Source organism: Setaria italica, chromosome IV (assembly GCF_000263155.2).
Source record: "Setaria italica strain Yugu1 chromosome IV, Setaria_italica_v2.0, whole genome shotgun sequence".
NCBI classification, from domain to species: domain Eukaryota; kingdom Viridiplantae; phylum Streptophyta; class Magnoliopsida; order Poales; family Poaceae; genus Setaria; species Setaria italica.
The window spans coordinates 37,874,345-37,896,231 of record NC_028453.1 but is presented as its reverse complement, the minus strand read 5'-3'; the positions used below and the strand labels follow the sequence as shown (position 1 = coordinate 37,896,231).

Sequence of the window (21,887 nt, the reverse complement as noted above, 5' to 3'; positions counted from 1 at the left end):
TGTTGGGATCGCCCAAAAAACTAAACAACCTCGAACGTCATTCGTAGGTAAAAACTATCTAACCTCCCAAGTTCTAGACCAAGGAACAAAACTTGGTTAACCTTACAACTTCTTATGGAAGCTATTCTGGTAATAAAACTCGTACTCTCGCATCTTCTTTGTTACTTTGGGGACTCGAAGCTAACAACTATTGGCTGATAACTAAACTCCAATTGTGCTAACCCTCGAGTGTTCGAAGTCAGTTTTCAACACCGAGCTTTCAACTCTTTTACTCTTTACTCAGGAACGGAACCTGAAGGGAGACGTCGCGAGGTTACAAGCTTTTGGAGCAGCATGACGGACCAAATGCCATGAGGTTGGGCGTTTTTCTCGGGCTAAGGTTGAAGGCACGAGGCTGGAGGTTTTCTAGCACGAAGGTGAAGTCCCGAGGTTGAAAGGATGAAGGTGTGAGAAGCGTGACTACATAAAGGCGTGAGATGCGTGACTACATGAAAGCGTGAGAAGCGTGATTACATGAAGGAATTCAATTTGTACACATTACCCCAATGACCATTATGTACGGCATATCCTAGGACTGTAGTGGTTGAGAAAGGATATTTTCAGAATGTAAAGTGACTCATGGGTCACTATAAAAGGGAAGCCATACCTCATTGTAAGGGGAAACCTATTGTTTTTTAAAAACTTCTAAGTACTATCTCTTTCTATTTACATATATATTGGTGTCGAATTCCTTTGAGACCAACGTAACTTCGCTGGAACTGGAGTGTGGTCGGATAACCTGCATACTGACACTCACGGTCAGTATTATTTGACGAGCGACCACCTCACACGTCTTAAATACCGAATTGACTCTAAGCAGAGCCTTACCCTAAAAGTCTGTAAGCATGCAGTGAAATGATACTGACGCTCGGGCAATCTTCCTGTTAATAAGGCGTTGTCTTGCCATGTGTATCGGGCTGGTCCTTATACCTATTTTTATTTTTTTAGGATGGAAGTTTGGTTGAGGCTATGGGTTCATTTTGAGTTTTATTTGGTTGGAGATAAAAAAGACAACTAACAACTAAGACATACATGTCATTATCTATTCTTCCTTCCTATCCTTTTCCCGTGCTCCTCTTCCTCCCGTGTTGCATGTGCGTAGTTGCTCGCTTTGTGCACATGCATCCCCGCACTTGCGTCAATCAGTCAATGCCCGTGTGTAAACACCCATGTGGGATGGAAGTGTCTAATCGGTTTGAGATGATTTCATCCCGCATTTAGAGAGTTCTTCATTAGGATGAGACTTAAGACCTACCCCACCTATCCCGAAGCAAACTCCTTAAAATATGCTTATCCCATTATACCGTACATCATAGTTCATCCTACCAACTAAACATGGTTATAGCCAAGATTACCTCATTTAGCAATGAAGCTTGTACCTATAACAATTCAGTCTCTTCACACGCGCTAAATCATTTTTTTGTTAAACACAATCATGGGACCTCCAAAGCTAATCGGAGGGCATATCAACCCAAAGATGTACTTCCTCCATTCCAAATTGTATGCTATTTTAATTTTTCTAGGTGCATAGATATTATTATACGTCTAGATACTAATATCTAGATATTAGTATCTAGACGTATAATAATATCTATGCACCTACGAAGTCCCTGGATGTTATTAACAACCTACAATTTGGAATGGAGATATTAGTATCTAGACGTATAATAATATCTATGCACCTAGAAAAGCCAAAACGACCTACAATTCGGAACGGATGGAGTAAGAATCAGGGTCGCGCATAGAGCTTGCTCACTTGCTCACCCTTGTCCATCTCATTGAGCTAATGCCCTTTGATTTGATGTTAGAGGAGCCTCTTTCATCCCCATTTTATCAGCAGCAATATTTTTCACATTCGGGCTATAATAAGCAGTAGCCTTCGTAGCAATTGAGCGCAGAGAGCGCTTCGCTCGGCTCAACTGCAAGCAACGAGTTATTTCTCTCCTTATTTCCCTCTCACACAAGCTGATTTGGCTTATTTGGCTCATTGGATCTACTTATTGCATCAAATTTGTAAATTGTAAAAAAGCTATAGACCGTAGCTATTTGGAAACATGGATTCTAACTCATGCCCCAGTTCTCTTGCACACTTACATGTATGCTATCTTCTTCCCTCACCTCCCCTCTTTCTCCTCACGTACAGAAGGTAGCTATGGCTGGACATCATGGATACTAGGAGGCTAGGAGGAAGATGAGGGGAAAGAAGCAGATCATTATGCTTGTAGTGATATGATGAGATAGGTTGTGTGCTACCATGTGAGAGATGTTACACTCTAGGGTTTAATTGTGAAAGCTACAAAAGTTGTATAATTACTACTCCTACCACTTAAGTTTGTAAAAACTACTTTCCATGATCCAGAAGTAAAAACAATGGCCAAAATCATTAATAGAATTTAATACGATCAGCAGCTCTCCTATTTGGTTCGTTTCAAAAAAATCATCAACAAAATCAGAGGATCTTTTTTTCAGAACATTTCGTCATCTAGCTCAAAAGCAGATTCCACCCTCGCGATAGCAACTTGAATCACCACAAACTAGATTCTGGGAAGATACATGGTTTGGAAATCGGACATTAAAGTCTCAATATCCAAACTTGTATAACATAGTTCGAAAGAAGCATGCCACTGTGGCTGACGTCTTTAGTACATCACCACTTAATATATCTTTTAGAAGATCTTTAGTGGGGGCTAAGCTTTTCGAGTGGCATGATCTAGTGACTAGAATTGTGCATGTAAATCTTCATGAAGGAAGAAATATGTTTGTGTGGTCTCTTCACAAGAATGGTGTATTTTCTGTTAAATCCATGTATAATCATCTCGTCAGTACTGGTATTAAAGTTACACAAGAAATTTGGCAGTTGAGACTACCATTAAAGATTAAGATCTTCATGTGGTACTTGAAGAAAGGGGTAATCTTAACAAAAGTTAATCTTGTTAGAAGAAATTGGAATGGTAATAAATATTGTAGCTTCTGTAGCTCTATAGAATCCATTAACCATCTTTTCTTTGGATGCATCTATGCCAAATTTCTATGGCGTGTTGTTTATATAGTATTTGGTATCTCCCCACCTTCTGATACGTGTGATTTGTTTCACGGTTGGGCTAGGCAAGGGGGCACAAACCAAATTTATACTTCCTAATGGGGGCCGCAGCTTTTTGTTGGGCAATTTGGATGTCTAGAAATGAGGTGGTTTTTAAACAAGAGCCGATCAAAAAAAAATTGTAGGTACTATTGGCTCCGATATTGGGCCAGGTTGCAGCAAAGTGAGAGTGATAGGGACTTCTTTATTTCAGCATGTCGGTCCTTTGAGATGGCAGTACTTCATTTCTTTAGTTCAAATGGATGGTCTTTGAGAATTCATTTCTGAGTCGGTTTGATTAGTCGAAACTATAGTGTGGATGTAGCAACAAGCTACGTTTTGTAATAATTGTGGGATGATCCGCCTCGAAGGAGGAAGGTGAAGCCAGATATCTATCCATTATTAAGGGGGCATTTGGATACCAGGGGCTAAACTTTAGCCCTGTCACATCGGATGTTCGGATACTAATTAGGAGGACTAAACATAAGCTAATTACAAAACTAATTGCAGAACCCTTAAGCTAAATCACGAGATGAATCTATTAAGCCTAATTAATCCATCATTAGTGAATGGTTACTGTAGCAACACATTGTCAAATCATGGACTAATTAGGCTTAATAGATTCGTCTCGTGATTTAGCCTAGAGGTTGCGTAATTAGTTTTGTAATTAGTCTAGGTTTAATATTCCTAATTAGTGTCCAAACATTCGATGTGACAGGGGCTAAAATTTAGCCCCCTCCTCCCAAACACCCCCTAAAAATAAAAGCAAGTTGATTCACCCGGCATCGCACTGATTTGTGTGGTCCAGGAACAAAAAATTCAACCCAACCATCATTCCTTATGATGTAGAGAATGCAATTTGTGTGGTGTAGCTAGAGAATGCAATTTGTGTGGTTGAGCAAGAGAATGCATTCATCTCTGGAAAAACATGCTAGCAGTGGCAGCATAGCATTTAGACTACAACAATCCTAACCGTATATACCAAATTCACCTTGTATCTCATCTAAAAAATTCAGCCTTTTTCTACCACTTAGGCAAAAAAAAATTCAGCGTTTTTCTACCACTTATGCACAAATTCACCTTGAATCAGTGTGTCCAGGAGAGTCTCTATTAACCCTTTAATTTAATTATTGACACTAGTTTTTTAAATAGGTATATTTTATAAAAACCTAGTACAAATAATTGAACTAAAAAGCGCCGATCGTGACTCTTGTGGACTCCAGTTTGCACCCTACCCATCTTGAAGTTGCTGGAGAAATTTGGAAAACCACGTGTGACGGAATCTTGTCAAATTTTAGGCGTCTAGCCAAACGACCGCCATGTATCGTTAAAGTTGGGTTTGCATTTCATCGGGATTTTAAGATCAAAGAGAAAGAGACTATTCTCAAAAGGCAAAATTTGCTAGTGGACACGCAAAGTGGTGCTCATTTGCTGGCGGACATCCAAAGTGGAGTCTTTTGCTGGAAGACACTTTCGTTAGTGCCAATTTCGCTGGAAGACACTTTGAGGAGAGAGAATCTTTTTTTACATCTGGTGCCCCTGGTTCCTTCTTCTTCCCCCATCTCCTACCTGCTCCAGCTCTCCTTCCCTATGCCACCGCCACCGCCACTGCTCCAGCTCTCCTCCCCTCCGCCACCGCCACCGCTCCGCCTCACCTACCCTCCACCGCCAGCTCCGCTCCCCTCCAGCCAAAAGGCGAGCCACCTCCCGTACTCTGTCATGTCGAGCTGCGCCACCGTGGAGAGTGCCAGCACGACCGAGACCTCGTCGGGCTCGACGTCCGACCTCAGAATCCGCCGGAATAGCCAGAGCACCTCGTTGGGCCGCCCGTGCTACGTGTAGCCATTGATCATGGCGTTCTAGCAGATGAAGTCCTTCCTGGGCAACCCGTCGAACAGGCTGCGCGCGTCGTCCAGCGTGCCCATCTTGGCGTAGCAGGTGAGAATGGCCGTCACGGACACCACGTGCGGCTCCGGCTACATCCCGTCAAACAGCGCGCACGTCGTCGCTGCGTCCCCGGACCGCATGTACATGCTGAGGAGAGCCGTGGCGACGTTCGGGTCGCTGGAGAGCGCCAGCTCCACGGCGTAGCCGTGCAGCGCGAGGCCGCTGCTGCAGCAGGCGGGGAGGGAAGCGGAGAGGGTGTGCGCGGTGGGAAGGAGGTCCCGGGACAACATGTCAGAGAGGAGCGCGAGCGCGGGGAGGTGGAGGCCGTAGGAGGTGTAGAAGACGGCGGTCGGGTCAGGCCCGTGCCAGAGGAGCGCCACGGAGAGGTCGAGGCGGCCGGATGCGGCGTATGCGCGCTGGAGGCGGAAGTCGACGGCCTTGTCGTGGTCAACGCCGGCGCGCGCCGCCGCGGCGTGGAGCTTGGATGCGTGACGCACGGACGCGCACCCCGCGAGCAGCGTCGCCGTGCGGTCCACCATGAGGGTGGCGGCATGCTGGCCGCCGGCGGGCAACTGTCTGGCCGGGCCGGGGGGACAGGAGCATGGCAGCAGCGGCGGTGGATATGGGAGGCCGACGCGGCGAAGTAGGATGCCCGAACAAGCAGGTAGGAGATGGGGAAGAAGAAGGAACCAGGGCACCGGATGTCAAAAAAAAGATTCTCTCTCCTCAAAGTGTCTTCCAGCAAAATTGGCACCAATGAAAGTGTCTTCCAGCAAAAAGCTCCAATTTAGGTGTCTGCCACCAAATGAGCACCATTTTGCGTGTCCACTAGCAAATTTTGCCTTCTCAAAATTACTGGTCAGTAGCAGCAGACGCATGGGACCATGGGTCGACAAGTCGATGGAGCTGTGTAATGTGACGGGAAAATATCCTTTTCGCCTAGCGTCCGTGGCAACAAAATTCTCGCCTTGCTCCCAGAAAAAAAAAATCTCTCCTTGCGTCACCGTTCACCTCTCCATCGCGTTCGCTGTCTCTTCTGTGCTCGCGCGTCATCCGTGATTCACACACACCTGCGCATTCGCATTCAGAGTTCCGATTCTTGGACTAGCTGTCAATCCTGAGCTCCGATACTTTCCTCAATCCTCAAGCTTCCTCCCGGCCTCCCAAGCTTCTTCTTCCCGGCCTCCCGGGGGGAAGGAGAGGGACGGAGCTCCTCACCAGTTGTCCTCTTCACTCTCCTCCTTGCTTGCTCACCTCAAAACCAGAATCTTGCTGTACGATGATATGACGCTATAGCTCCAGGCCTCCACCCCGAATCCAAGGTCCCGCCTTCCGGCGCCCCCCGTGCTCTAGCGCCGCTTGGATTCGGGCCAATGGGCGCGGCTCAGCTGGTGGCCTTGTTCTTGGCGCTCGCCGCCACCGCCGCCGGGAGGGCGGTGTCGGCGGCGGGGGCGCGGCCGAGCGAGGTGGCCGTGGGCGCCCTCTTCACGTACGACTCCACGATTGGCCGCGCGGCGCGGCTCGCCGTCGAGCTCGCCGTCGACGACGTCAACGCGGACGGCACGGTGCTCGCGGGGACGAAGCTCAGTCTGAAGACCCACGACACCAACTGCAGCGCCTTTATTGGGACCGTCGAAGGTTGGTGCTTTTTATCCGCTTCCTTTCTTTCCTCTTCAGTTATTCACGTCCATGCGCCAAGAATCAGAATTACCGTGTCAAGAATTAGAATTACCGCGTCGAGACTCGAGAATCAGAATGCCGCAGCCGTTAGCAGCGTTGAGGCCTCTTTGAATGCAGAGCTTTTTCACAGCCGTGAAGAAATATTGAGGCCTCTTTGAATGCTCTCCAACTCCGTAATCTCACTGCCGGAGAAGACATAGGACGCAAAAGGGAGGGAACCTAAATGGTGGCGCATGTGGCGACAGAGCACTCGATTCAAGCGACATGAGTCGTCGATGCAAGGATTAGAAAATGCATATTCGTTCTTTTTTATTCCTGATATTTCGTTTAGTATTGTTTCGTACTACTACTGTAGTTTATTGTCGTTGCCTTTCTATGGAGAATTTGATATTCCCCCTCATGGCGTATGTAGCCTATATTTAGACCTAATTGTTGACGACCACTAAATATTCAGTTCCAGTGTGTTAGTATTGGTTTAGTGTCTTAATCAAACTAGGTCCATGTACCCCCACTATTGGTCCAATTTTATATTCGTCGCTTTCGTTTTAGTGCAATAATTGCTGGGCTCGTGTTTCATGAGATGATTTGTTAATGTTAAACAGTATTTTGTTAATCTTACGATGGCATTCTAGTTAAAAAAAATCTTATGATGACATTGCCCTTGATGCATGGATATTTTTTGCATTCTTCTTATGAGATCCCACTCTCTAGGTCACTTCCACTACTTCCCCTCGTTATATGTGTATTCATGTATCCGTATCCGTATTGGTCTATCTAGGCAATTCTGCTAACCTGATTGTCCTGGCAATAGAAGAGAAACTGACAAAAAGAATGCTTTTGCTGATGGAGTGGAACCTGGCATAACTTATGAAATTGGTTAAGGTATTCTGCAGGGTGCATCTTGCACCAAGCATGTCTCAGCTGCTATGGAACATCCAATTCTTCACTTTCTGCTCATGCAGGATTCCTTTCTCTCAGTGTAGTGTTTGAGCACAATAATAAAGTAAAGTAAATAGGTTCATTGCAGACTGCTTATTTGTTTGAATCGCAGATAGTTTTCCTGTTTTTGTCAGAAAATAAAGTTTGCTTGACATGCATAAAGTTTTAGGGCAAAGCTGGTAGGATCTTATAGCCTTGAGTAGAATAAGCTGTCATCTTTTCTTGGCTTGCAAAACGTCAGAATTTAGCTTCAGTTCGTACTGTCACTGCTACTCACATTGATGGTGCATGAACTGATTCATTACAACCTTACTTGATTGCAGCATTGCAGCTAATGGAGGAAAATGTAGTTGCTGTGATCGGGCCACAATCCTCAGGGATAGGCCATGTCATCTCTCATGTTGCTAATGAGCTACAAGTTCCTCTTCTGTCATTTGCGGCCACAGATCCAAGTCTTTCTGCATTAGAGTATCCTTACTTCTTAAGAACAACCATAAGTGACTACTTCCAAATGAATGCCGTTGCTAGCATTGTTGACTACTATCAATGGAAAAGGGTGACTGCTATATTCGTTGATGATGATTATGGCCGAGGTGGTGTGTTCGCCCTTGGTGATGCACTTGCAGCGAAAAGAGCAAAGATTTCGTATAAAGCAGCTATTCCTCCAAACTCAGATTCAGACGTGATCAGTGATGTACTATCTAGAGCAAATATGATGGAATCAAGGATCATGGTTGTGCATGTCAATCCTGACACGGGGATGAGAATATTTTCTATTGCTAACAACCTCCAGATGATGGCCAGTGGCTATGTCTGGATAGTAACTGATTGGCTAGCTGCTGTCCTTGATTCCTCCACGTCTAGAGATCTTAAAGATCTGAGTCATATTCAGGGACTAATTGTTCTTCGTCAGCATACTCCTGAATCTGATGCCAAGAATAAGTTCATATCTAAATGGAATGCTGTGGCTCGTAACAGAAGTGTTACTTCTGGCTTGAACTCATATAGTTTTTATGCTTATGACACTGTTTGGACTGTTGCTCGTGCCATCGATCAATTCCTCAATAGTGGGCAACAGATCAACTTCTCAACAGATCCCAGGTTGCACGATTCAAATGGCAGCACTTTGCGTCTGTCAACTCTCAAGATATTTGAGGGTGGTGACCAGATGCTGCAGCAACTTCTACTCACAAACTTTACAGGTGTGACAGGTCCAGTCCAGTTTGGTTCAGACCGCAGTTTAGTACGCCCAGCATATGAGATCCTTAATGTTGGTGGTTCTGGCTCCCGCTTGATTGGCTATTGGTCTAACTATTCAGGCCTTTCTGTTGCTGCTCCTGATATTTTGTATCAGAAGCCACCAAATACAAGTGCCCAGCAGCTGTACGATGTGGTGTGGCCAGGTGAATCCACTAGTACGCCTAGGGGTTGGGTATTCCCAAACAATGGCCAGCCTCTGAGAGTTGGGATCCCGAATAAAGCAAGCTTTAAGGAATTGGTGTCAAGTGGAGGCCCTGGTAATGTGACGGGTTATTGCATTGATGTATTCAGCGCAGCAATCAAACTGCTTCCTTACCCAGTTCCTTTAGAATTTGTAACTATTGGGGATGGCACAAAAAACCCAAGCTATATTGGCATCGTTAGAATGGTTGCTAACAATGTATGCCCTCGTTCTTTGTTCCAGTTTATTTCACAATTTTGCTGTCAATCCTCTAATTTTTTTTCATTTTCATTTAGTCCCTTGATGCAGCTGTAGGCGACTTTGCTATAGTGAGAAATGGAACGGCGATTTCAGAATACACACAGCCTTATGTTGAGGCAGGGCTTGTGATAGTAGCGCCAGTGAAACAAGTAACTCCAAGTGCCTGGACTTTCCTTCAACCTTTCACATTGGAGATGTGGTGTGTCACAGGTGCTCTTTTTATTTTGGTGGGGGTAGTAGTTTGGATTCTGGAACATCGGATTAATGAGGAATTTCGAGGCTCTCCACGGCGACAAGTTGTAACAATATTCTGGTACATTTCTGTTTCTACTTTAAGGAAGTGTTTTATCATAGTTTACCATACATGGCTTGAGTCAAAGTTCAGACAGAATACAATCGTGGGGTCAAAATGTTTCTAGGTTTATAATTCACTGCTATTTTGTTGGTGGTTTTTCGAAATCATTAACTTGCTAAACTTTAACAATTGACAGATATTACTTGCTTCTCTTTCAGGTTCAGCTTCTCAACAATGTTCTACTCACACAGTAAGTCCACTAGATGCATCACATGATATTAACTCTTCCATGATTATTTCCCTGTACGGGTGGGAATGTCTTGACAAGAAACAAACTGCAGGAGAAAACACTGTAAGCGCGCTTGGGCGGTTCGTGTTGATAATATGGTTGTTCGTTGTGCTGATCATCACTTCAAGTTATACTGCTAGCTTGACGTCAATCCTCACAGTCCAACAGCTCGACACAGGAATTACAGGGCTTGATAGTTTGATTTCAAGTTCTTTACCTATTGGATACCAGAATGGAAAGTTTACCAAAAAGTACCTCATTCTGGAACTCAATATTCCAGAGTCTCGATTGGTAGCACTAAATACGATCCAGGACTATGCTGATGCCCTCAACCGCGGACCAAAAAATGGTGGTGTTGCTGCGATTGTCGATGAGAAGCCATATATTGATATCTTCCTGTCACACTACTGCAACTTCAGAATAGTGGGACAGCAATTCACAAGGGAAGGATGGGGCTTTGTACGTTCATCGTCCTTTAACTTGTTCTGTTCATTCATTCGCCTTCATTTTGGCATTCCTTCCATTGCATCCCAGAGAAGCATAATACATGTCTGGTACTGTAAAGGAAATGATTTATTCTGCTCCATTGTTTTTCTTTACAGTCGTTCCGGAGAGACTCCCCCATTGCTGCAGACATGTCAACAGCCATCCTTCAACTTTCAGAGAGTGGCCAGCTTCAGAGAATTCACGACGACTGGTTCAAACGGCCTAGTTGCACCTACGATGACGAGAGCCAAGTGGGAGCAACTAGGCTTGGCATCGGAAGCTTTTCGGGCCTTTTCCTTATGTGCGCCCTGATATGTCTCTTCGCACTGTTGGTGTTCTTCATACGCCTCTGCTGGCAGTATAACAAGTACTCCAATTCTGGAGCTGCCGGTGAGCCCAGTGCTGCTGATGCTGATGCTATCCAGCGGAAGCCATCAGGCCTAGGCAGCTTCAAAGAGATCTTACAGTTTGTCGACAAGAAAGAGGAAGAAATCCGGAGATCGAGGAAACGAAGATCAAGCAACAAAGATAACCAAGCTGCAGGTTCCTCTGGTCCGCTGTCAGTGTCTTCACCATACTGACGCTCTTTCAGGCTCCAGTCCTTCAGATGGCAAAGCAAGGGAAGTACATTACCAAGACAACATATCGAACAGATCCATGTAGATAGTGGTCTTACATTTTGATACGAGTATCCCTTTTTCCCTTAGGATCATTAGCAATCTCTGATATACACGGTTTGTATGCCGCAACTGTCTTCGGCAATCGACACTGCTTCAAGCTTGTGCAAAGTGGTTCCTTTCTTTCAATTGCCTTTCTAACAGGCATTTTTTTTTCTAGCTTTCCTCTGGCTGATTTATTGTGCTATACGTTGTTTAACCAATGCACATCTGTTGATGGGCGAATTACCGAAGTGGCTTGAGCTATTTGCTGGTTGGCACTCTTGAATTCTGAAACCCTGAAGCCTGAACTGAGCTTTCAAGTGGGAACAGATCGGCCGTTGGGCTATTATCCAGATCTGGTCAGCCTCGCGTGGGCGCAAGAAAACCATAATGATCCAGTCGCCTTGCTGGTCCTGCGCAGCGCAGCGGACCGAAACGCGGCGTTGGTTAGCAGACAATCCCACTCCCAGACGCACACGGGGGGAATGGAGCTGCGCAGTTGCTCTTGTTCAGCTCGACTAGTCGAGACACGATGGCCCATGGACAGGCAAGTTATTTCGGTTCCCCTGCGCTCAACCGCCCAGCAGCCGCACACTTACACTAGCACTAGCTCTTTCTAGCAACCGCGATTTTGAGGTTTTATTTACTGCCTCTGAAAAGATACCCTTGTTTTTATGCAACCAGTCCAAGAATTAAGTTCGGATCTCAGAATTAGCACGGTACTAGTAGACGATGAACCCTCAACACAGAGATGCATGCGATTATTTTAGTCAATCTCAAAAACTGCAAGCCCATAGATCAAGTTTCTGTAGTGATTTAATGAATACTAAGATGTATTAACCTATTTTCTCATAGGAATTTATAGGTGCAGGTGCATATGGATGACTGGATCGATTTTAGGATTTGCTGGCCCGTTATCCCAATAGTGGTTTTGTGTTCATAAGTATGTGCGTGTACGTACACAATGCGCTGAGGCTGGAAGCATGTAGTTTAGCACCTCGCGTTTGTTTTAATTACATGACTAATGGATTCAAATGCAATGGCATAATGGATCCAAAGGTAATGGCGTAAAAATGGTACTGCTATTCATTTAGCAGTAGATGATGAACCCTCCATAGAGGAGACGTTTGCGATGACTTAGTTAATTTTAAAACTGCAGGCTCAATCAACCTAGGCATACATAGATCAAATGCATATGGTGATTTAAACAATCTTAAGATCTAGCTCAGTTTCTCATAGGAATTCAGGTGCAAGTGCATATGGGTACGGTGATCTTATAAATCTTAGGATATGTTGGTCAGTATCTCATTTGGCAATTTGGTGTTCATATAGGTGGGAGTATGTATATGTGTGTATTTAAGACTCTAGTGTATGCAACGTACTTAGAGCTGGAAGCAGGAGGAAATGTTGTAATGCCAAGAAAAAGGGAAAGGTGTTTTCAAGCAACTGTACTTTAGCACCTCCCCTTTTGTTTTAGGTGACTAAAGGTCCCCTCCTACTTGAGGACAACGGTAGTTTGTCCCCTTTACCTTATTTCTCGCTTGTTTGATGGAAAAGTTCAATGCCCAATGCCCAAGTTCCTCCAACGTTACCTACATTCTTCACCGGCGATTGCCAGATGTACCCGCAACTCCAAGACGTTGGGCATCGCAAAACGTAGCAAACGCTAGACAAGGCGGTCATATGGCATCTGTATTCATGCATGTTTGTTCTAGTAGAATCTCTAAAACGCCAAACAAAAAGAAGCTTTCGGGCTCGCAATCACCAAACAGAGAAAGGTGAAGCACGCTCGGATCCAAACAAAACTGAGCTTTCGCCATCAAATCCCCCGTCTCCATCGGATCATAACCGAATGTCCACCAGGGGCCTCTTCCTCTGCTCCCGACCACGACGCTTCGCCCGGCGACGACTCCTCATCGCTATCGCCGTGGCGCCGTGTGCTCGCTAACCGATTTGGCCTGCCGCCTCTAATGCCGAAACCGAAATGGTGGGAAGCCGTTCCGTCCCTGCGTCCCCCTCCAACATAAAAACGAGCCCAAAACCTCGTGCCCGCGCGACCTCCCCGGCCGGTGCAACCGCGACCCGACCCAACCCTACCGCGGTCAGTACTGGCTCAGTGGCCTGCTGCTACTGCTTACGTCCTCCTCGTCGTCTCCCCAACCGCGCGCGCCATTAAAGGAGCCCGGCCTCTGCTTCTAGTAGATGCACGCCAAGGAGCGCGCGGCCGGCCATGGTGGCCAGGCTAGCTAGCCTGGTGCTGCTGCTGGTTTTTCCTCCCAAGCCCGCATTCAATAACACGCTGGAGCATTCATGGCCCCCTTTCTGATGGTAGATGGCGAGCATTTACGCCGCCACGGTACGAGCCGAGAGCCGAGCTCTCCCCCTCGCTCCCCCGCTATATAGCGCTCCGCCACCCACTACCCCTCACTACCATTGCTCTCATTTCCTCAGCTCAGCACCTACACCCACACTGACAGCTGGTTCATCTCTGGCTGCTGGTGGTAGCAGCGGCGGCGGCAGCAACCAAGAAGGGAGATGGATGTGAATGACGTGCTGCTGGTGGTGCTGGCGGCGGCGCTGGCGGCGATGTGGTGGCGGCGGTGCTCCAAGACCGGCGGCGTGGACGGCCTCCCGCCGGGGCCGCCGGGGTGGCCGGTGGTCGGGAACCTCTTCCAGGTGATCCTGCAGCGGCGACCCTTCATGTACGTGGTGCGCGACCTCCGGGAGAAGTACGGGCCCATCTTCACCATGCGGATGGGCCAGCGCACCCTCATCGTCGTCACCTCCGCCGACCTCATCCACGAGGCGCTCGTCAAGCAGGGCCCCATGTTCGCCAGCCGCCCCGAGGACAGCCCGACCCGCCTCCTCTTCAGCGTCGGCAAGTGCACCGTCAACTCCGCCCCCTACGGCCCGCTCTGGCGCGCGCTCCGCCGCAACTTCGTCGCCGAGATCGTGTCGCCGCACCGGGTCAAGGCCTTCTCCTGGATCCGGGAGTGGGCCGTCACCGCCCACCTCCGCCGCCTCCGCGCCGAGCACGCCGCCGCCGGCGCCGTCCGCGTCATGGCCAGCTGCCGCCTCACCATCTGCAGCATCCTCATCTGCATCTGCTTCGGCGCCAAGATCCCCGACGACCTCATCAGGGAGATCGAGGAGGTGCTCAAGGACGTCATGATGATGACCATGCCCAAGCTCCCGGACTTCCTGCCCCTCCTCACGCCGCTCTTCAGGAAGCAGCTCACCGAGGCGCGCAACCTGCGCCGCCGCCAGCTTGCCTGCCTCGTGCCTCTCGTGCGCGCGCGCCGGGAGTTCCTCCGGGACGGAAACAAGAAGGCGGTGGACGGCGGCGTGGAGATGATGAGCGGACCCGGCGAGGCGTACGTGGACTCGCTCTTCGACCTCGAGCCGCCCGGCCGCGGGAAGCGCCTCGGCGAGGACGAGCTCGTCACGCTCTGCTCCGAGGTCATGAGCGCCGGCACGGACACTAGCGCCACCGCGCTCGAGTGGGCTATGATGCACCTCGTCCTCGACCCCGCCGCGCAGGAACGCCTCTACGACGAGGTCGTCGGCAAGGTCGGCAAGACCGCCCGGATCACAGAGGCCGACGTCGAGGCCATGCCCTACCTGCAGGTAAACGCCACTACACTCTGCTTTGCTACTCTCCAGCTTTCGATAAGCAGCACCTTTCCAAATTTCTCCCCTTCATCCAGCTTGGCCCAATTTAGAAATTGGAATGCGTCGATTCAACTAAAAAGAGGAGTTTGCACAAATTTCACAATAGAGGTGTTCGATAAGCGCGGCGCATCACAAATAGGAAATCATTTCATCTTTTTGTTTCAAGAAAAGACTTCACTTGAACTCTAGCTATAGTAATTGCATATTGATAAACACTACTGCACACGAATTCGAAGGATTAAACCCATTTTGACAAGCTAAAGGATTATTGAACTGCACATGAAATTCTTGGTGCCAACATTGGCTTGGTACCAGGATACTTCACTTGGCCTTCATCTGGAGGACAGACACGCAGAGGAGAGTTCAATGGTAGCTGGTTACATTATTTTATTGGTTCATCCATCAGCAGCTAAAAATCAGTGAGGTGCATGGGAGTATCTTGAATTTGATGTCTCCCATGATTTCCTTTTATACCTGATCCTGACTTGCGAACAAATGTGCGGCTACTAATTTCAGACAGTTCACGCTGGAATTAAGACGTTGAGGTGGCGCTAAACTTGCTGCCCTCCAAACAATTAATGCTTCTAGAAAAGGGATAACGTTAATCTCTGTCATGAAAGTGACGTGCTTGAGGTTGATCACTGTATCGCGTTAGCGTCGAGTCGTTAAGATTCTTCTTCAGTCTAACCGAAACTGAAAGCGATGGTTCACACGCATGTCTTTTCCTTGGCTGGCATCGCAACCTGTGCGTGGATTGCATTGCAGGCGGTGGTGAAGGAGACGTTCCGGCGTCACCCGCCGAGCCACTTCGTGCTGTCGCACGCGGCGACGCGGGACACGGAGCTGGGCGGGTACCGGGTGCCGGCGGACGCGAGCGTGGAGTTCTACACGGCGTGGGTGACGGAGAACCCGGCGACGTGGCCGGACCCGGAGGCGTGGCGCCCCGAGCGGTTCCTCGAGGGCGGCGAGGGCTTCGACACCGACATCACCGGCACCCGCGCGCTCCGCATGATGCCCTTCGGCGCCGGCCGCCGCATCTGCCCCGCGGCGACGCTCGGCGTGCTCCACATCCAGCTCATGCTCGCCAACATGGTGCGCGAGTTCCGGTGGGTGCCCCCCGCCGGCGAGGGCCCGCCCGACCCCACCGAGACATTCGCCTTCACCGTCGTCATGAAGAACTCGCTCCGCGCCGCCATCGTCGAGCGGGCGGCGTAACGCCGGCCGGTTGTCTCAGATTGCCACGTACGTGTACGGGATGGTAATTATGGCGGGGGTTAATTTGGTGCGGCCGCGGTATAAATACTACTACTACTCCACGGTGATCGGTGGATCGATCGTAGCTGTTGGTTGGTTGACGGACGGACGGATGGGATGTGCAAGCACGATGCTATCATAAATTCTTTCTTCTAGCGTTCTCTTTTCTTCTCTTGATTTGATGATCCAAAAATGTACGTACTACCTACTACCGATGCTCGATCTGCTCATATATATTGGTTGTCAACTTGTCAAAAATAACCATTGATTTCTTTTTTTAAAAAAAAAAGATATGTCCATTAATTTCCTCTCCTGATCTGAGCAGTGCTCTAGAGTCTAGTCCTACGTGAGAACATTGTTAATCTGAAGCATAGTCTGATAATGCAGCAAGAAATGAACAGTAATGTGTTCTATCCCATTTGGGCCACTTCTGATCTGCCGGTCTAGGAACACATCAAACGCTGGTGTTTTTCTTCGATCGCAATGGCAATTTGGGGTGGGTGGGTGTGTGTGTTGGCTGGTCACTGTCCTGATGCATTATGAATGCTCTTTTGATAGCAGCAGTGGGTGCTGATGGTACACAGGTGCTAATGTTCAGGGCAGAGGCAAAGGACATCCGTCCGCAGTGCGCCGTCGTGTCACGTCAGATGAATGCACAAGTAGTGCCCCAATTGGGACCTTGGCATTTGGTTCCGGACACTCTCTATCATGGGACCGGCCTGTTTCTCCCGTTTCGCTTGTTTGTTCAGCTCCCAACGACTGCTTGGCGGCATGGCCACAGCCGCCGCCGCCGTTCGCGCTCAGCTAAGCTGGCCGGTTTGCCACTCCGCGCCGCCGCGGGTTGTCTCGCCTCCCTGATCCACGGCGCCGCCAGTTGATTTGTCGCGCTGCCGCCAGTGGATTCGCCTCCTTGTGTGCTTTGAAATACTCCCTCCATTCTCCCGCCAGAGTATTATCTGCTTAAAATACGTGATTTTTTAGTTTTGAGACAGTAATTCCTATGCGTCAATGGTAAAATTTTACTCCTTCCATCTATGTTTATAAGGCATCATATAACTTGGCACAATCTTCCAAATAACACTTTGACCATTCATTTATCTTATATTATATTATTTATGGTTATAAACTCACCATTACTGTAGAGTATATTTGATTACGAATCCAACCGTATAAAGTTTACATTATAAAAATAAAAAGTTAATAGTTCAATCATTGGTCAAAGATTACAAAGTTTGAATCTTGATATGCGTGTGCGCTTTATAAATAAAAACGGAGGAAGTACTGCTGTTGCACAAATCCTTTTAACTTTCACCACCATCAATATGAAAAAAATCGTGTTGATTGACAATTAATATTAGATTTACTATGAGGAATATTCTCTACTTCAAATGTGTGTCGCTTTAGCATTAGCATTATAATATGATGCTCCCTCCCTTCGATCCTAGGTATAAGTTGTTCTCGTCATATTCGCTTTTAGCACAAATATAAATTTTCAATGTTTTTAGGTACTTTTCAAGCACTCTCTTGTTTTACCATTTTGAAATTGTATGGCCAGTAAGTGAACCATTTGACGTACTAGAGTGGTACAACTTACAAGTACAACTAAGGGTAACCGGTAGATCTAGTGATCAATCCACCATCACCTTAATCTGTGTGGCCCATGCTAAAACGACTTATACTTACAAATGGAGGAAGTAGTTTGTTAAAAAAAAACAAATGGAGGAAGTACTCTACAAATGTAAGTTGTCCTAGAGTTTAAGACATGTTTTCTTACTGCCTGCCTTCTTTGCCCTTGTTTAATAAGTGCTATCACTTTGTACAAACAAACGACCAGGATTTTTAAATGTTAAACAAAAAGAGGGCAACAATGCCATTTGACATACTTTTTTTGAATCCTTATGCACAAAACTGAAATGACCTACATTTACAATTATATGAAATACCTCTCTCAGTCTGAATTGATATATTTTCTTAGAAATTAATAGTGAAAATGTATATTTCATATACTTATGCTTAGTATTACTAGTAGGATTTTTTTTATATATCCTTTTGTACTAAGCATGAATAATTATGTCGCCATACTTGGAGCTCTTTAAGTCGCAAAGTGTTCTATGTGATAGGAACCTAATCAAGTCAGGGTGCTCCAACTCAAAGCAAGCCTAGGCTTGCTAGAGCTTTGTAATGTTTTTAGTTTCGCTCGGCTTAATGAAAAACGTGCAATACATTATTAAAAAAAAAGGAGGGAGGTGCCTCAAACAAGCATGGTATATAACTTATCTAGTTGGTGAACACTGACGCCAGCTCCTATTCGTGAGCTCAGCACTGCGGTACACCTGTGTTTTCAACGTTTCTAGTTCTATTTTCCCATGAAGTAAAAATGGCTTCTACTTCTGATTCCTTAAAAACAAAAAAGTAAAATTTGCAAACAGTCATTTTTACTGTAAAATGGCTTCTACTTCTGAACGTACTCGATCTGCAGAGAATGGTTGTAAAATTCCCTATCTGACTCTCTGTTTGAGGTTCTAAGTGAATACGGAAACAAACAGTATAGTGCTAGTGTGCTACAAGGTACACTGTCTCTCAGGATAGACACTGGAAGTCAGAAACGCAGCTGTAGAGACTAGAAACGACTCCCCTTTCAGAGGGGTTAACGCAAAAAGGGCGCGTGGAACAGTAGCTGGGGGCGACCCTTCTTCAACCTGTGGGCCGCCGTGCGCCCGTGAGCGAGACTTGGTAATGAAAGAGCGGCCGGGCGGTGTGTCAGGCCGGTTTGAAAACTTGACCGCTGCTGCTGCAACGCCAGCGCGCCATGGCAAACCAACCAACCTTCTTTACTGCGATCGGCAGTGCGCGCGGCCAAGAAGAATCGGGTTGCTATGGCTGAGCTTTTGCCCGGCCGTGACCTGGCCGGCCGGCCTCACATGCCCACATTCAATAACCCCGGCCAAGAAGGCCCAAGCTCGGCTCCTCTCCAAAAATACCAACAGTAACCCTGCCCCAATAAATGGATCCAACCCCTCCCTCCTGTATCCGATTTCCTTTTTTTTCACTTCGGGAGAGAGAGGCTTGCAGTGGCAGCCACCATCTCGCATCAGATCTCGCTTGTACGTGTTGTGTTCGTTCTTGATCTACTGGCTGGTCATCACGCATGCTGTTATCGTTCTAGAACATGTGCAGATCGATCGATCGATCCGACAGATACGACCTGGATGGCTGGATTTTTTTTGTCCAGCTAGCAGCGCAACACGGCATGGGCGCATGGCCATGGCAGGCACCCAATGCAGCGCGCCAGTGCGCAGGGGGCACTGCACGGTGTACGTAAAATAGGTCAGGGTTGAGCTACCTCTGGGCCACCGGAGTAACTCCGGTGCTCCTCCCGGCCGGCTGGGGCGCAGCGCAGTGGTTAATGTCGCCGGCCGATCTTGACGGGCTCGCCGCGGGATCGATCTGGTCGAGGTGTTAAGTTTCTTACTGCCAGTACCACGGCAGTGACGAAGACGGCATGCCCGCAGCGCATAGTCACCACGCGTGCTGACTGCTCACTGTCACAATGGACCGAGCTACAGCTTGAGCCTTTGCTGGAGGTAGGCTGGGCATGGCAATTACAGTGGCGTTGCCACGCGTGTAGGCCAGGCCCGGCCGGCGAGCGTCGCCGTGTCGGTAGTTGAGCTTCAAGAGCTCGGGCACGCGGCATCGGACCCAGGCGCAGCGCGAGACCGGACACGTTAAGTTGTTGACCGCGCGCCGGCCGGTTCCTGCCGGAAGCGGCGTTGGCATATGGACGCGCGCGAACAACGGCGGCTCGGTCGCCCGCGCCCGGGCGGCGCTGACGACAACCACCAGCGGCGGCAGTGCCAAGACCGTCAACGCTCGTACGGAACCAAGCTCTCCCTCTCAGCATCGGTCGACGTCGATGCAGGTTTGCTCTGGGCCATGCTGTCCAACTCCGCTAGCTGCCCAGCATGTCTGTCGGTCGAGCACGCACGTCGACGGGCGACGACAGGGACGTCGTAGCCGAACGCCACACCGCCGCGAGTCCTCAACTCCTCATCTCGTTCGCCCCATTGGCGCCGCCGCTAAGCGACCGATCAGCGACCGGCACGGGGTACCGAAGTTTTACACTCTTCACTGCTACAGTGCAAAAGTCGCGAGCGTTACGGCAGGGGACGAGGCTACGACTCTTGCTAGGCTGGTAGCTACCGGCTCGATCGGATCAGCCAGCTCTGGTCCTAAGTCATGAGTCCCGAACGTGTTCATGGAATTTAAAAACGCTACAGTATACGGCATCACTCACACGGCCATCAAATCTGGAACGCCGCTACAGTACTCGGCATCACTCATGCACGCGACGCAGCGCCGTGGGCTGGGACACACGGCGGCCGGCGCGCTTTTGGTACGGCAGGAGCAAAGTCGAGACCGTCTAGAAGCCGAGGATCCATGGATCACTGCTCACCAGTCGCGCTCTAGTTATGAGCCAGCCAATGTAGCTAGCTAGGGTGACACGTCGTGCGTGCCGGTGAGATATATAGTAGCCGCCGGCCGCCGTGCCCGTGACGAGCGAGCGCGGCGCACCAACCCTGCACGAGGATACACGAGCACCGATGGATGGATGCGCCAACGAGCGCCGCGGAGGGACGTCGTGTCAGGTAGACTAGACGGCCGTTCGATCGGTCGGTCGCCGCCGGCCCCGTGACCGATCCGACGAGGAGACGGCGGCGGTTCATCAATGTATCCCGTTGGATGTTAGCGTCGCCGAGGAAGGCTTGTTAATGCTTGGTCGACGCGGAGCACCGGTCGGAGATTTTTCGTAGGTATAGCAGGTAGTAGGATCGCGACGTGCGCTCGTGCACGCTGAGGTGCCCGGGGCTCGTGCGCCCGCCGTGCCGTTGGCCGTTGCGCGTCGGCGTCGCGGGCGCGCGGGGAAGCCGGGGACCCGGGAGGCCCCGCGCGTGCCGTACGTGCTCGTGTCACGAGCGGGAGCGGATTGGCCGTGGGTCAACGGTGGTGGATACTGGATAGGCACGGCGACTCGGCGAGGGCCGTGGAGAGTGGAAACGACCACACCACAAGGAGACATGTGGACATGCCGTCAGAGCTTGTTCTGCGGGAAGAATCGGGCGGCTGCGGATGCTGTTGGCAGCCTGAATGTTCAGGACAACACATGCATGGATGACAGGATGAGCCGTGCCCGTGCGTGCGTGCCGCGTTCGTTCGCTCGCGGTCCGAGGCCGATGCGTGCTAGCCTGCGCGCAGGCTGCTGCGCCAGCCACGAGGTTATCTGCTGCAGAAGCTATGGATGCGGGAGATGTGTGGCGAGGTGGAGTACTGGAGTGCATGGCAGATGCCACGCCATGTGGATTTGCAGAGACTATAATGTATCAAGACAAGGAGGATCAGGACGGCATGATCGATACAAAACTTCGATGCGTGGCTGGCCCATGGCAATGCGGCAGTAACAGAAGAATGCCTCGTATGCTTGTAGGCTTGTAGGGTCCTGTTCGTTAGGCTGGAGGGGGTCACAGGCTAGGCCCGTGTAGTGCAAAAACGGCCTGCTCCACGTGGAACACTAATTCCGGCCGTTTCACGCGGTGCACGTTCGAGCGGGCGCCTCTCGCGTACGTGGAGGGAAAGGTGGGAGACCTCGCGGGCCTTGGTGCCAGTTTTTTGGCCGGCTAGGGTTACCTCCCAACGGTATATAGCAGAGGTTTCCCGGCCACGTGCCCTCTCCTCCCCCAGACATGCCGCCTCCACTCACAACTCCTCCGCTCTCCTCTCTCTCGTTCCCACTCAACTCCTCCTTTCCTCTCTCTTGTTCCCACTCGACTCCTCCTCTCCTCTCAACCCGGCGAGTTAGCCGAAGGCGACGGCGCGGCTGGTGGCGGGGCAATTGTTCCAGAGGCGTCCCT

General features: G+C 49.2%; 2 protein-coding genes across 2 annotated transcripts; both read left to right on the top strand.

The window, feature by feature from the left end:
- The first annotated feature begins 6,059 nt into the window (after nucleotides 1–6,059).
- Nucleotides 6,060–11,232, top strand: LOC101771091 (glutamate receptor 3.5). The gene is made up of 6 exons (XM_004966164.3): nucleotides 6,060–6,643; nucleotides 7,948–9,284; nucleotides 9,362–9,639; nucleotides 9,840–9,871; nucleotides 9,963–10,369; nucleotides 10,513–11,232. The coding sequence occupies exons 1-6, from the start codon at nucleotides 6,379–6,381 to the stop codon at nucleotides 10,975–10,977; spliced, it is 2,784 nt and encodes a 927-aa protein (XP_004966221.1). The 5' UTR covers nucleotides 6,060–6,378; the 3' UTR covers nucleotides 10,978–11,232.
- Nucleotides 11,233–13,185: 1,953 nt separating this feature from the next.
- On the top strand, nucleotides 13,186–16,284 carry LOC101771480 (cytochrome P450 77A3). The gene is made up of 2 exons (XM_004966165.3): nucleotides 13,186–14,682; nucleotides 15,493–16,284. Exons 1-2 carry the CDS (start codon nucleotides 13,591–13,593, stop codon nucleotides 15,940–15,942), a joined length of 1,542 nt encoding a protein of 513 aa, XP_004966222.1. The 5' UTR covers nucleotides 13,186–13,590; the 3' UTR covers nucleotides 15,943–16,284.
- Nucleotides 16,285–21,887: the final 5,603 nt, after the last annotated feature.

Bases quoted from the DNA above. Each gene is read 5' to 3' on its own strand.
- LOC101771091 (XM_004966164.3), top strand. From the start codon at position 6,379: ATGGGCGCGGCTCAGCTGGTGGCCTTGTTCTTGGCGCTCGCCGCCACC. The intron at 9,285-9,361 runs GTATGCCCTCGT...ATTTTCATTTAG, and splicing joins TTAGAATGGTTGCTAACAAT to TCCCTTGATGCAGCTGTAGG. The intron at 10,370-10,512 runs GTACGTTCATCG...TTTTCTTTACAG, and splicing joins CAAGGGAAGGATGGGGCTTT to TCGTTCCGGAGAGACTCCCC.
- LOC101771480 (XM_004966165.3), top strand. From the start codon at position 13,591: ATGGATGTGAATGACGTGCTGCTGGTGGTGCTGGCGGCGGCGCTGGCG. The intron at 14,683-15,492 runs GTAAACGCCACT...ATTGCATTGCAG, and splicing joins AGGCCATGCCCTACCTGCAG to GCGGTGGTGAAGGAGACGTT.